Here is a 14,101-nt window from a genome sequence, read left to right as displayed (position 1 = left end):
ATACCCTCCCTGAATGGGTCCTGAACAGTGGGTGTTCAGGAGCCATGGTGATGGCTGGTTCCTACCAGCAGCTCTTCCTAGTTGTCCTGTTTTCATTCCTTTTAGCTTGCAGGTGATCATCTCAAGCCACAAAGCATGGAAATTGTTTGACAGCTTGGCCCTCACCAGCCCCTTTCTTTGTAGTCTTGGCTTTCAGGACAGGATACCCAGAAGACAGAAGGTAGCTTGATAGTCTTGAGGAAAACCTATCCTTTGAGGACACTACTGGCCTGATCCAGGATTAGCGAAGCAGACCTCTGCTTTCTGACTGAATAACAGGTGAACCCAGCCCATATCACTAGTGGAAGATGAGGGTTCAGAGAAGTGCCCAGGACAGGGAGTGGATGTGTCCCAAAGACATGGGCAGAGCCCCTCCTGGGGTTTGTCCACAACTGCTAGAGAGTCTGGAGCCTACACTGCTGGTCTGCAAGGCTCAGAAGCCCATGCCAGAGAGGCTTGAAGTGCCCACTTTCTATACGGTACATCCACACCTATGTTTCAGCCCTAACAGACTTCCATGCTATTTTCCTTAGAGCTTGTGCTGTGCCAGAAGCCTCAAGGCTGGGCTGTGCCCTGCCCTGTCCACTGCTTGGTTCTGGCTGCTCTTGGCCCTGCCCCGGAGGCCAAGCACACATTGCCTTTTAAGGCTAAGCTCTGCCATGAGAAGCTGAAAGGAAAACATTTCCCTGGCATTCAGGGAACATTTTTCTTTCCTCTTTCTCTTAAGTAAACCATCAGCAACCTTTCAAAGCAACGAAAGGAAAAAATAGGTTACAGTCAGTTAGAAAGACCTTTCACCCTACCCCCATCTAGCCTCCCAGGGCCATGGAAGACAGGATTCAGAGCCAAGTCAGACTGCCTCCTGATGCCATGCATGGTAGCAGGGCTAACTGCCTATGTTCTCAGGTCAAAAAGAAAGGTATATAAGAGGTACCCTGGTCTGAAGCCTACACTGTACCTCATCTGGACAGGCAAGGCTAACCTGGAGTAGGCATGGTGGGAATCTGAGCCAAAGGCCACCTCCAACACACAGCCCCACCAGTCCACCTGTTTGCAAGGAGGCCATGACCCTAGAGGTATGCCTTTAATGCACTGTTCTTCCCTGCTGGGTGCTCAGGCTGCTTCTCATCTCTGTGGAGCATGGTGGGCACTCCTAAGGAGACTGCTTCTGAGACAGGACCCCTCTGCTGGATCTGCTCCTCCCTTTAATCCCCTGGTCTGTTGTAGGCCGTGTATAGCCTGGTGCTCCTTGCAATTGGTTGCCTTGTTAGAGAAGGTCTCTTCCTGTCCTTGGGCCTTCAACTGTCCAGCACCTCCTACTGAATTCCATATTGAGAGTTCCTGATCAAAAGCATCCTTTTCTGATCATAAGGCTTCATGCCAGTATCAGTTTACCTCTTACATTTTAACTGAAGAATTCATTTGATTATGTGAGGACAAGACTCAGCTTTGCTGTGGGAACATTCATTGTGTTTCTCAGATTTCTCATCCAGTACTCTCATTCTGAGCCTGAACATGTCAGACATGTGTGGATGCCAGCTAGCAGGTCAGAGATTGGTAGAGGCTCCTTTGTTTCTAGCATTGTGTGGTCAGCGCCTAGAAGAACCTGATATCCAGTGTGCTGGTCTGACCTGGCCAGCCAGGAACACCTACAGACTCTTTTACTTGACTTCCTCGAGGAACTCACCAGGGAGACTTTAGGTCAAAAAGCCTTTCTGACCAGGCACAGACTTAGCTACATGACAAAGATTTCAGCAAAATCATCTGTCTTCTGCTGGGCTAGCACACCATCAAGAACTCAGGCCAGGTAGTTACTGCCAGTGGAGCACTGTCGTCTCCTCTCTTAAGGGGCACACTATCTCTGTGTCTGACTAGAAGCTTGTTCACCAGCAACCAAAGGCACACAGACTAAGTGTTACCACCAACATTTGGGGCATAACTGGCCTGGAGGAATTGAGCATATATGCGACTGGGGTATGCCATTCCATGGCTTTAGGATTTCTATTCAAGTGAAAACAAAACATTTAAAAAAATGTTTATTGTTTAAAAATAGACATAGTAAGCCCACTGTTAGCAAAGCAAAACAATCTTATTAAAAAACTTTAAAACAAGGTAGAAGCTTAACAAAGAGTCCTATGCTGTCTGGCTTGGGAAGAGGCTGGATTCTCTTATTGCCTCTGCCTTTACATGGGGACTAGTGGAGGGATTCTCCGTGCTGAGGCAGAGCCTTATCCCTGGGGGTTGTTTTCTCTTGCATTCACTCCATGAAGGGTGACAAGGTGTGGGTGTTGTGCCCAGGCTGGGTGGGGCTACACCCCAGCAAGAGTATGTTGCTCAGTGGTAGAGCACATCAGCAAGACCTAAAGGAGGAGCTAGCCCTCTACTGGAGAGAGTACTCTTTCTTGGGGTGCCCTCCTATGGGTTAGCAACCTGGTACCTCCCATGGGTGGTTTTCCCTCTGAAGCTTTGATGATAGCTGTGCACCCTCCTGGAACTGGCATGCCTGGAAGGTTAGAGCCTTGATGTGGCCTGTGGGTGCCACTGCTCAGAAAGGCCCTTGTGTAATGTTACAGCTCTGAGGGGAAAGATTTCCCTAATGCAAGTGTTACAGCTCTGAGGGCAAAGGTATCCTGGCAGTTGGGAGTCAAGGAATACTACAGAGTGACATCACACAACGATCTTCACGCAAGAGATTTATTGGAAAAGACACAAGAGGGTGGCTGCCTCTGCTTAGTTGAGAAACAGCAAAGAACTGAATGGGATGCAGGCTTTATAGGGCAGTGGTTTTCAACCTGTAGGTTGCAATCTCTGCAGGGGTTGCATATCAGATATTTACATTACGATTCATAGCGGTAGCAAAATTACAATTAGGAAGTAGCAACAAAAATAATTTTCTGATTGCGGGGAGTCACCACAACGTGAGGAACTGTATTAAAGGATCACAGCATTAGCAAAGTTGGCAACCATTGATATTGGGTTTCTTGGGGGGCAGAACTTTCCAGGGTGGAGATTGGTGGGATTTCAAGTACTGAACTTGGGGCAAGCTCAAGGCTTGGTGGATTTTCAAGCCCAGGGATTGGGATTTCAAGACCAGAGCTTGAGCTTTTTAGTCTGTAGGAAGGAGCTTGGCCACCTGCATCTATAGGGTCTAGGTCAAGCCATCATGGCCATTAGAGTGTTCTGTGGGTGGAACCTGGTGGTTGGAAGTCCTCAGGGGCCAGCCCTTAGAGTATTCTGGGGGGTGGGGCCTGGCAGTTAGAGGTCCTCAATGGAGAAACCTGCCTCTCACACACCTCAAGGGGTTTACATTATCCCCCTTTTTTGTTTACAATTCATAAACAATCAGGGGTCAGGAAAGGGGGGCAACAGTATCATCAGACTTATTCCTGTTGAATGGGGGGCATCCAAGTACTTGGGGCAAGCTTGATCTTCACCATGGGTGTATCAGGAGTTGCAGGCCTCTGGCTCTGTAGCTAGGGGCTGATAATCCTGTAATAGCAACTGATTAAAAGTCTGGTTAGATATCTTTTGGATCTGTTGTTGAAGAAATCTAGACAAGTTTATAAGGCAGGATGTGACTAGTAGGATTAAGAAAAGGAGGAGAAAGGGGGTTAAGAAGGATACTAGCCAATTCCACATTGGACTGTCAGTGATCCACTAGCCAGAGACATTGAGCTGTTTCTTACAGTTTTGGAGGTCCGTCTGGAGTTGTCAGATCTTATTTTTTACTACACCCAATTGGTTGACATAAAAGCAACATTTCTCCCTGAGGAAGGGACAAAGACCACCTCTCTCTGAAGTTAGTAAATTTAACCCTTGCTGATTTTGTAGTACTATGGTGGCCAGTGAGTCTGTTTGGCCCTGGAGGATAAGGATGGTCTGAGCCACCCATTGGAGATACTGGATGAACTTAGGGGAAACTGATGGTAAATAGCAAGGAAAATAGTCACTCCCACCCCCCTCAGTGGCGATGCCAGTGGTTATACCCAGGACTTCGAGAAATTATAGGACCTGAATCACTCATTTGTCATGACATGCCGCTATAAACTCTGTGATGTGAACTGGCAAGGGTTCTTCACCTGATATTAACCCTAGTTTTGAAAAAAAGAAAAGGGCACAATTTCCAGACCACCCAGTGGGTAGTCACTGGGAAACTTGAGTGCTTCGGAGAATCGAGACATTTTTGGGCATAGGGCTTGGGTGATAGTACTAAGGGTTAAGGTGTATTGCAGTCTGTAGAATCCAGTAAGCCCACAAAGGCATGTTCTTGGAGTTAAAGCAATCTGTGATGTCAAAGAGAGAGATGTGGTAGAGATAAGGGATGGGTAGTGATATTTGATATTATTCAGTAGCTGATATGTAGAGGTTAAGGTCTGAAACAAGAGATGGTGTGACAAGGAGGCAGTATCAATGTTGTCTAAGAGAGGTGATATTAGGGATGTAAGGACCTTTGAGGAACGTTGGACAACTTCTACTATGTCTATACCTAGGGTTTGAGAGAATGGGGTGTGAACCTTTTGTATTTTAATCATGCCCGATGGACAGCTGTGATAAATACTATAGTAAAGTCTATCAATGACCCCCATCTCCTATCTAGGGTGCCATGGGTTCTTACTTAGGATATAAAAGATCCCCCATTCTAAATAAAAGGTAGAATGCCTTCCTGAATATGCATCATGTCTCCTGCGGGACCAGGAGGCAGTCTCCATAAGTATCTGGCCAACATCGTCAGTAATCTCTAGTTTGATCATAGAGAAAACAAACATAGGGACAGCTGTTTTAGAAATAGATTTAGGTGTTATAGGGATAAGTATCTCCTTTTGGCAATCTGCTGGTGAGCAGTCTCCAGACCCCACCATAGGAGTGGTCTGGTAGAACCGTTGGGTATGGGTTTCCTGAACCTTTGAAATCTTAATACAGTAATAGCATAGAGGGGAAAAGAAATCTGAAACATTTTTTCATTACCTTAAGTCACTTCCTTATATACTCAGGACTTTCATTTGCATGCCTTAAAAACTTTCTCAGACTTTATTACAGTTATACACTTTCTTAGACCCTCAGAACTTTCTTAAGTTTTCATTTTGGAAGAGCAGCTTTTTGAAAGATGTTTATGCTTCAGGCATCAGGTGCTGCCCCCTGCTGTCACACATGTGTTGCAGCCCAGGCCCACAGTGTTTTCCCCCAGGGTGTCTATAGAGTCATGACCATTTGGATTGGCCACCCAATTGCCCTGAGCAGTCTGGCCTTTGGTCTCTCTCCTTGCCTGCATCTGACTTAATTAGCCCAATGTGCAGGGTTCTTCCTCAGACCCCTGTGGTTTGGGCCCAAATGGGACATGCGGTGACCTCAACATCCTTTCTTTTTTGGCAGGAAGTCTAAAGCTAAGCCAAACGGCAAGAAAACTGCTTCAGAGGAGAAGAAAGTGTACCTGGAGCCAGAGCACACCAAGTCCAGGATCACCGATTTTGAGTTCAAGGAGCTGGTAGTGCTGCCCCGGGAGATCGACCTCAACGAGTGGCTGGCCAGCAACAGTGCGTGCGGGTGGGGAGGCGGGTGCAGCAGCTGCAGGGCAGGGAGCCTCCCCCATCTCCAAGTACCCCCAGAGCAGTGGTCCATGGACAGGCTGAACTCAGCTGAACCCACTCCCTGTCACGCCAGCTGGAGCAGGGGTGTTTACTCACCTGGCCCTTTGCTTCTCTTCCAGCAACAACATTTTTTCACCACATCAACCTGCAGTATAGCACAATCTCAGAATTTTGCACAGGAGAGACGTGTCAGACAATGGCCGTGTGCAACACGTGAGTAGCAGCCTGGCCATAGCATCTGTTGGGAGTGTGGGATGGGTTATGGTTGACCTTGCTATCCTGGCTACTAGCTTCTTGGACTTCATTCTTAACTGGATTCCTTGCACAATCTCAGGCTATGCAAAGTCTGTACTTAAGGGGCCAGGTGCCCAGCGTGTAAGTGTCTCTGCTGGGGCATAAAAGATGCTCAGAGTCATCAGAGGCCAAATGCAGGCTATGCTTAGATGGTCCCTGAGCCTGCAGAGTATTCAGTGTCCTGGGAGCTGCAAGGCTAAGTGGGCAGGCTCATTCTACTAGTAGAGGTGTCTTGTTGGTAACTTCTGAACATCTCTAGTGCTGACAGCTCTCTTCTGGATATATGTGTACATTCAGTGCCATAGTATGCAGGTGTCTTCAGGGTCTCCAAGGTAACTCACCTTGCTTTGTGCATAGGAAAGCCATTGAGTGGCACATATTTGCCAGCCGCCCTGGGTTGATGGTAGGAGTGGCTATACTAATGTAGGCAGAAGGCTGGGTCTGGCAGGGCTCAGCCTTGGATGGATGTGGCTAAGGAGGTGAAAGATCTTCCATGATGACCCCTCAAGATACTGTGTACACATGGAAATGTGTGTGTATACGCACGTGCATATGTGTATGGTATACACTCAAACAGTCTTCCCTGTAGGTACAGATCTCCCCAGACAGTAGCTCTGTTTTCAAGAGTCTGCTGTAAGTCCTGGTACAGCAGGTGACAGGAGTCCCCTCTGTGTCAGGCCTGATCACATAGCTTTAGTGACTCTAGCTCAGTTTCTGGCAGTGCAGGGGGAACAGAGCCAGCTGTCTGTTCCCCAGGAGGGTCAGGTATCAGCTAAGCATTGCCAGGGAAGGTGAATAGGAACAAGTTTGGTATGCATAGGACAGAGGCGTGGTCTCTGAAGGACAGACCCATGACAGATTCTGAGGTAGCACTTGAGAGCATGTGAGTAGCCTAGACAAGATAGCATGGTACCCTCCCTAGCTTTTCCCATGTGCCTTTCAGAGCTGAGTTTGTTTGGGAGAAGCTTTCTTGAGAGCATAGGAGGTAGTGTTGTACAGACCTTCATTTAGTGCATGCTGGAGAGCCTGGGCAGCTAAGCTTGCCTTTTGCTCACTTTGTAGAATCATTTAATAATTCCTACTATAGTCCCTTTGCAGGAATCATATGAGACCAAGGGATTTTGGAAACTCAAAATTAGTTTGAAAGGAAAAGCGGGCTAGTCAGAAATCTGCAGAACTCCTTGCTGTGCACCAGTCCTGGAGGCTTGCCTAGGAGAGGATCTGCATTAGGCTAGGTCTCATTTCTATCCTTGCAGCACCTGCAGGATAACTCCAAAAGGCCAGCATTGGGACCTAGGGAACCAAGACACATTCAGAAATATGGCCGAACAGGTCCCTCCGAGAAACTCCTTTACATTGACAGAGATGAGTGAACCCTTAAGGACTGTCCAGTGAAATAGCCCAGACACCAAGCACTGTAAAGGCCCCGTGGCACCCAAGGCAGTGCTGCAGGATTTGGGGAAGCACCCCCCCCCCAATGTCTCACGTGCCACAGGGAAGAAGCATTACTCCACATTCCACACCCAGCAGCCATGCCCTTCAGGAGCATAATTAAATGGACCACTGCAAGCTGTCTGACCTACTGCAGGAGAGTTCCAACCAGTTCTTCAACTATGTGACAGCACAAAAGAAGAGTGAGCATCAGGAGAACTATAGACTCTTCTCTGGAGCGCTCAGAAGTAATTTGAGAGTGAAATGAAGTGTGTGATCTGACACATTCTCAGGGTTCAGAGAAGTGACATGTGAGCAATGGTGGTGAGAGGAGTGAGGTGCCCACTTTCTGTTAGTGACCAACTTTCTCCAGCTGATACCAAACTCAGTGAAATCTTGAGCATGAAAAGCCATGCATGTACTTTGAAATTCTTTAAGCAACTTCAAAAATGACATGAAAACATACAGCCAGAACATTAATGGGTAAATTGAAATGGAATAGTTAAAAAGATGCAGGTCAGGGGATATAGCCACAAATACAGCAAGACCACAGAAGTATAAAGATAAAAACAGAACAAGCAGAAAACCAACAATGGTAAAGTAAATCCAGCAGATGAGTGACTGCCACAATGTGAGCATAAGAGTTTCCAAGGGATTTTTATGAAAATATTCTTGTAGAACTAAATCTGAGCCTTCCTGTGAGAAACATCATCGTCAATCTGGACTGCCATAATCAACTGCTGGTAATGGAGGCTACTGAACAGCACTGGTATATTTCTCGTGGTTCTGAGAAGAGCTTCTTGGTTCATGAACAGCAGCTCTTTTTGAAAGGCAGGAGTACTGGTCTGGGAGCTCTGCCACTGTGGCTTTATCACCTCTAGAAGCCCACTTCCTAATACATGACCTTGGGAGTAAGAATTCATTATAAGGATTTGAGGGACTTGTATACACCAAAGTGTTCATTTTGCTTGATTGGTTGATTGACTGATTAATTTATGCATTATGCATGCTAGCAAGTGCTCTGCTACTGAGCCATATCCCCAGCCCTGTTTAAAGTTTTATAAGAGACAGAATTCTGCCATTGCTGTCCAAGCTGACCTGGAGCTGGCATCCTCCTGCTTTTATCTGCCAAGCAGCTGAGATCACAGGTGCACTCCACCCACCTGCTCCTGGCTCATTGTAGCACTTTAAATGCAGTAAAGTAGGAAAGTCAACCATACAAGATGGAAGATGACAAACCTAGAAAACACTGACAGATGAAAGCTAACGTAGCTGTGTTCATAGCAGCAGAGACTCAAAGTCAGCCAGGTTGTGAGTTGGAAAGGGCTGGTCATCAGGCCAGTAGTGTTCCTCAGTGCCTGTGTGCCAGATGGCAGAGCTTCACAAAGCATACCACCAGCTGCAGGGGGAAGGGCAGGGGCAGAGGGGTTGAGGTGCCATGTAAGGACATTCTAGCCCAGCAGCAAAATGAACCTTCTTTTCAACTTTACAAGGAGTGCTCACTAAACATAATGTCCCAGCTCCCAGAAGAGTCCTTGGCAACTTTTAAAGAGTTGAAGTCACACTAAGTAAGTTATCTGACCATTGTGGAGTTAATCTGGAAATTGGTGTCAGAGAAATAACAAATTTCCAAACACGTTGGGACCAGTCCACTCCTGAATTATCCTTGGGTGGGTGGGTGGGTGACGACAATATCAAGGGCAGTGAGAAACTCATTTGAACTAAACACAAGTAAAAATGCAAAGTATCCCAGAATTTGTGAGCTCCAGCCAAGTATGATAGTTCACATCTGTAATCCCAGTACATGGGAAGTTGAGGCAGGAGAATTGCTGGGAGTTTGAGGCCAGTCCTGGCTACGGAGTGAACCTGTCTAAAATAATGCAAAAATAAATAAAAGAAAGAGAGAAAGAGAAGAATTTGTAGGTTGTAGCAGGGCAGTGAGAACAGTTTACAACACCAAGTGTACATTTCAGACAAAGACTTCAGAACAAAACCACCTAAGGTAGACAGAAGAAAGGAAATCAAAAACAAGAGTGGAAGTCACTCAAATTGAGTTATAGAAACAATAGGGGAAATACATGCTTGCTTGGAAAGAGCAATAAAATTTATAAGCCTTAGCAAGACACAAAGATGAGACAGAAGATAGAAATTATAAACATAAGAAATTGGAACAGTTCACTATGAATCCAACAGTTGTTACAAAGGTTGTTAGGAAACTACAGGATCCTCTCGAGCTGTTACACAGCTGGCATGAAGTCGACTGTTCTTTGGAGAAGAAAACTTGAGAGCTCATCCAGTTCAGTGGAGAAGGAGGGAAAGTTTGCATCCGAAAAAAAGAAATCAGCTGTCCCTCTTTGCAGAGAACACAACTGTGAGACTCTGAAGGAGTCCAGTAATGAAATAAATTCTGCAAGATCAGCACACAGAAACAGTCAAAGGTCTCCATGCTAGCTATGTATGATTGAAAGCCTAACTAATCAGAAGCAACAAAATGCTTAGGTTATAAACTTAGTATTCACAGGGTTCTGTTTCTGGAAACCACAGAAGTCCAGGACAGTGAGTCAAAGACAGCACATGAACAGCCACACTGTGTTGATGGATTGGAAGACAACAAGCTGAACATACAGCTCTATGCTGAATGAATCTGTGGTTGAGTGTGTTCCCAGTTAAAAACTCCTCAGAGCTCTTAGCTACTAGACTAGTGTGTTTGGAATTGACATGTAAGTGAGTAGCTGGAGTAGCCAGCTGGAAAGAGGCCCAGAGTTCAAAGATACACTGTTAAACCACAGGGACAAGACAGTGGAGTGCTGAGCAAAGGTGAGGCAAAAGTTAGTGGATCAGAGCAGAGTCCAGGAGGAAACTCAAAAGCACAGTCTTTGAATTTTCATGAAGTGGCCAATGAAACTGAGTGGAGAGAGGACAGTTTTGTTTCCCAACAACTGCTGCTATGAAATGCAACTTTACACAGAGGAAAGGAAAAGTACCTCAACTTTAAGCCTCACACCTGATGCACAAATGGGAAAATGCAAGGCTTTTAGAGGGCAGGAGGAAATCTCTGTGACCTAGCATTAGGCTACTGGACACTATGTCAAAGGAGCCGCCCACTGATGAAAAGCACTCAGCCCATTGGACTTTATGATGATTCAGAACTTTTGCTCCAAGAAAGACAACTCTGAGGAGAAAGAACAAACACAGACTATGTGGAAACATCTGGGAGGCACCTGTTGCACAAGAACTAGTATCCAGGACATTCAGCGACCTCTCAGTGCAGCAGCATGCAAATAGCAGTTGGATTGACAAGAATGGGAAAGGACTAGTTGCCATAGTGACAGTATGGCAGTGAGCCACTAAGAAGATACTCAGCACTGGGGTGTTAAACACCAGTGAAACCCACACGGAGTATTGCAGAACACTACGTGCTGGGGAGCACATGCCATACTGGTGAGGTGCAGGTGGCACAGCACATGGGATAACGCTGACACAGTCTCAGGAGATGATGCACAGACCTTGCTGTGACCATAATCCCGTCCTTGGCTTTTGCTTTAGAGATGAAAACCTACGTTTACATAGAACAGCCCCCGGTGGGAACATATGTAACAGTGTGGTCTATAATCGTCCCCATTTGGAAGGAATCACAGGCCCTCAGCAGGAGCTTGGAGGAGCATGCTGTGCCCTTGAATCCAGGGCACTTAGGTGGTGTGACATCCCCACAGCATGGCCAGATATCAGAGGCTTGTGAGAGGCCCGTGTGATTCCTTCATCCAGGATCTCCCGAGGAGAGATGCCTGAGGGGGCAGCAGGTAGTGCACCAAGGGTAGCACCAGCTCCTCTTGGCAGAATACAGAGTGACTGTGCCACTGCCCATGGTTAAGACCCAGGGGCTCTATATGCTCAGTATCTCCCTGTCTCTGATGCTGGTCTTCTCAGAAATGGCAATCATGTGAGGACTGGCTACCCCATGCACAGGCTAAAGAGTTTGGGGTGGGCCTCCAGGGGTCAGGTCACTTTACTGCAAGCATCTACTATTCTCCATGGGGAAAGTGTGACTTCTAATTCTGGGAATAAGACACCACCAAGGATCTAGGTTCTCTGACCAGTCCCAGGCCACCTCCTAGACAGATACTTGTGCCCAATTAATTTTAAGAGACTTATTTAAAATAAATACAGATTTATTTAAAAGAAATAAAATCTGCAGAACTAGGCAAAAATGAAGGTGTCACATTGGGCTCCCTGCACTCTTGGTTCTAATACATGAGGCCCTTGCTCTCTTCAGATGCTGCTCTGAGCACTCTATGTGCTCCCATTGGAACAGTTGTATATAGCTTGCCCCACCCGACTGCCACTGCCTTTGAGTTTGTGCTGTATGAGTGGGAGCCTGCACTGGGGCGGGTATTTGGCAGGGTTGGCACCCTGACCAAAGTCTCTGTCCCTACAGACAATACTACTGGTATGACGAGCGGGGGAAGAAGGTCAAGTGCACTGCCCCCCAGTATGTTGACTTTGTCATGAGCTCTGTGCAGAAGCTGGTAACTGATGAAGATGTGTTCCCCACAAAATATGGTATGTCGCTTGCAGCTTGTACCCCAATCCTTATCAAAGCCAGCAGGTTCTTCAGCACTTGGCTAGAGTCTCTGGGGTTTGATTGCAAGTGGGGTCTAGAAGGGCTACAACACTGTAATTCTGGCTCCTGCTCAGCAAAGGACCCGGGCGAATGAGGGAGGGAGGTTCCCATGTAGGTTCAGCTCAGCTAGGGTCAAATACCCACCTGTACTCTGGGACCCACTACTTGACCCCTTTTAGCCCCTCCCACCAGCTCTGCACAATGAGGCCATCATAGTCCATCTTGCTGGGGTTGGTATTTTCAGATCTGTCAGGTTCTGATGGGGGCTCAAAACCCATCCTGAGCAGCAAAAGGCCAGCACTGGCCTACAAGGATTCCCATGTACTTGTTACTGCTCCTCTACCTGGTCTCCAGATAGCCCTGGGGTGTCTGCTGGAGGAAGCATATGGAGCCTGAGGGCTCACCACATATTCTTTGCCATGCAGGTGACCAGCATGGCTTAGCTAGTGCCTATTACTCCGGGCACATGCCACTCTGGGGGACAGGTTGCTGGGAACTCTGGAGGAGTGGTAGCAGGTGTGAGCACTTCAGGCCCATCCAGGGAAGCCTAGTTGTAGGAGCCTGGCCTCCTTTCAGGTCTATGACATGTGGCCTCCCCCTAGGCAGAGAATTCCCCAGCTCCTTCGAGTCCCTGGTGAAGAAGATCTGCAAGTATCTGTTTCACGTGTTGGGCCACATCTACTGGGCCCACTTCAAGGAGACCCTGGCCCTTGAGCTGCACGGACACTTGAACACATTGTACGTGCACTTCATCCTCTTCGCCAGAGAGTTCAACCTGCTCGACCCCAAAGAAACCGCAGTCATGGACGACCTCACTGAGGTGCTGTGCAGCAGCCCGGGTAGCAGTGGTGCCACTGGGGATGGGACCAGCAGTGGAGCTTCCGGAGCACAGAACCACGTGAAGGAGAGATGAGCCTCCAGGGCTAGATGGGTGCACATGTGCAAAGAGACAACTGTGTGTCTGTGTGTGCGCACACATGCCCGGGCGTGCTGGTGGCAAGGTCTGAGGGCCCCAGGCTGCGCAGAGTGTGGGCTCCATGGATGCCGCTGGAGTCAAGGCGTGTTTCCTGACTTTCCTGTTGGATGGATGAGTGCTGTTTGTAGTGAAGAGCCTTTGGAGTCATTCATTCATTCAACAAACATTTATTGGACTGATGTTTTGATTTTTCTTCTGTGGGGTTTTCCTTTCTTGGGTCTTCCATGTGGCTCTTGCCCTCCCCTCCCCCATCTCAGGGGGCCTCTGCAGCTTTGAGAGAAGCACCTTGTGAGAGGTGTCTCCCCCTATGGGCCTTGCCCTGCAGACCTGAAGTTCTGCTGTGCTTTGGGGATGGGCTTTACAGAGGCCCACCCTGCAGCTTCCCTCCCTAGCCCTTGCCTGGATCTTGGCTCCGAGTCCCTGGGGGAGAGAGGCCTGGGGTGACCCGTGAGGGCCCACACCTGCTGCTTGCTCCTGTCACCCCTTCTTGCTGCCTCCTCAGTGCCCATGCAGGTCCCGTTTGTGCATAAGGGCCAGGGCAGCGCCAGGACCTGGCTGAGGCCCTGTGTGGAGACAGGGCTGTCAGTGAAAGGCAGAATCTGCTTTAGTTCATCTGTTCAGTCATAATAAAAGAATTCTCTCAGGTCAGAGCCTGTGTCCTCTCAGCCTGCTGTTTCATCTTACTCTTCTGAGTCTTCTCTGAGGCTTCTGGGAAAGGAAGGGTACAAGCACCTTGACCTTATCCTCACTGGTTGTACCTCCTTGAGTGAGGATGGAGGCCTTCAGACCTGTTTAGAGTTGGCTCAGGAGGAGGCAACCTGCTGCCTAAGTGGGGACAGGGCCTAAGTTCCAGCCTGTAGCTGACCCTGGGCCTAAGTGGGCTAACAGGGATATGGGGGAGAAAGACATCATTATGGTTTGGTCCTCACAGATAGCAAACTCAGGTCTTTGGATCCTGGCAGCCTGCTTGCTGTGCCCCGACAGGTTTCCTTTACATGGTGGGGCCTTCCTGGGTTTTGGTATTCGCCTGGCCTCTTCACTTCACCTCAGCAGCCCCTGGGAGGTGGGCTTGAGACTGGAGGCTCTTCTGTTAACTCTGGTGATTTAGCTCCTGTGAACACCTGAACCAACCCCACCTACCTTCTGACATTCTCA

The 14,101-nt window shown here is 48.0% G+C and overlaps 1 protein-coding gene across 5 annotated transcripts in view; it reads left to right on the top strand.

Annotated features, from left to right (window-relative positions):
* Mob2 (MOB kinase activator 2) overlaps window positions 1-13,596 on the top strand; it is a 61,515-nt gene extending 47,919 nt beyond the window's left edge. For 4 of the 5 annotated variants that reach the window (XM_006977243.4, XM_015996101.3, XM_076555392.1 and 1 more), the window contains 4 exons: window positions 5,410-5,570; window positions 5,744-5,837; window positions 11,785-11,909; window positions 12,573-13,596. In XM_006977243.4, coding sequence (XP_006977305.1) covers window positions 5,410-5,570; window positions 5,744-5,837; window positions 11,785-11,909; window positions 12,573-12,883 — 691 coding nt within the window. In that variant the 3' untranslated portion in view covers window positions 12,884-13,596. The remainder of the gene's footprint in view (window positions 1-5,409; window positions 5,571-5,743; window positions 5,838-11,784; window positions 11,910-12,572) is intronic. The other variant, XM_042257656.2, reaches the window with a different exon arrangement.
* Window positions 13,597-14,101: the final 505 nt, after the last annotated feature.

Source organism: Peromyscus maniculatus, chromosome 1 (assembly GCF_049852395.1).
Source record: "Peromyscus maniculatus bairdii isolate BWxNUB_F1_BW_parent chromosome 1, HU_Pman_BW_mat_3.1, whole genome shotgun sequence".
Lineage (NCBI taxonomy): Eukaryota > Metazoa > Chordata > Mammalia > Rodentia > Cricetidae > Peromyscus > Peromyscus maniculatus.
The sequence above is the reverse complement of the archived record's forward strand: the minus strand, read 5'-3'. Positions and strand labels throughout refer to the sequence as shown.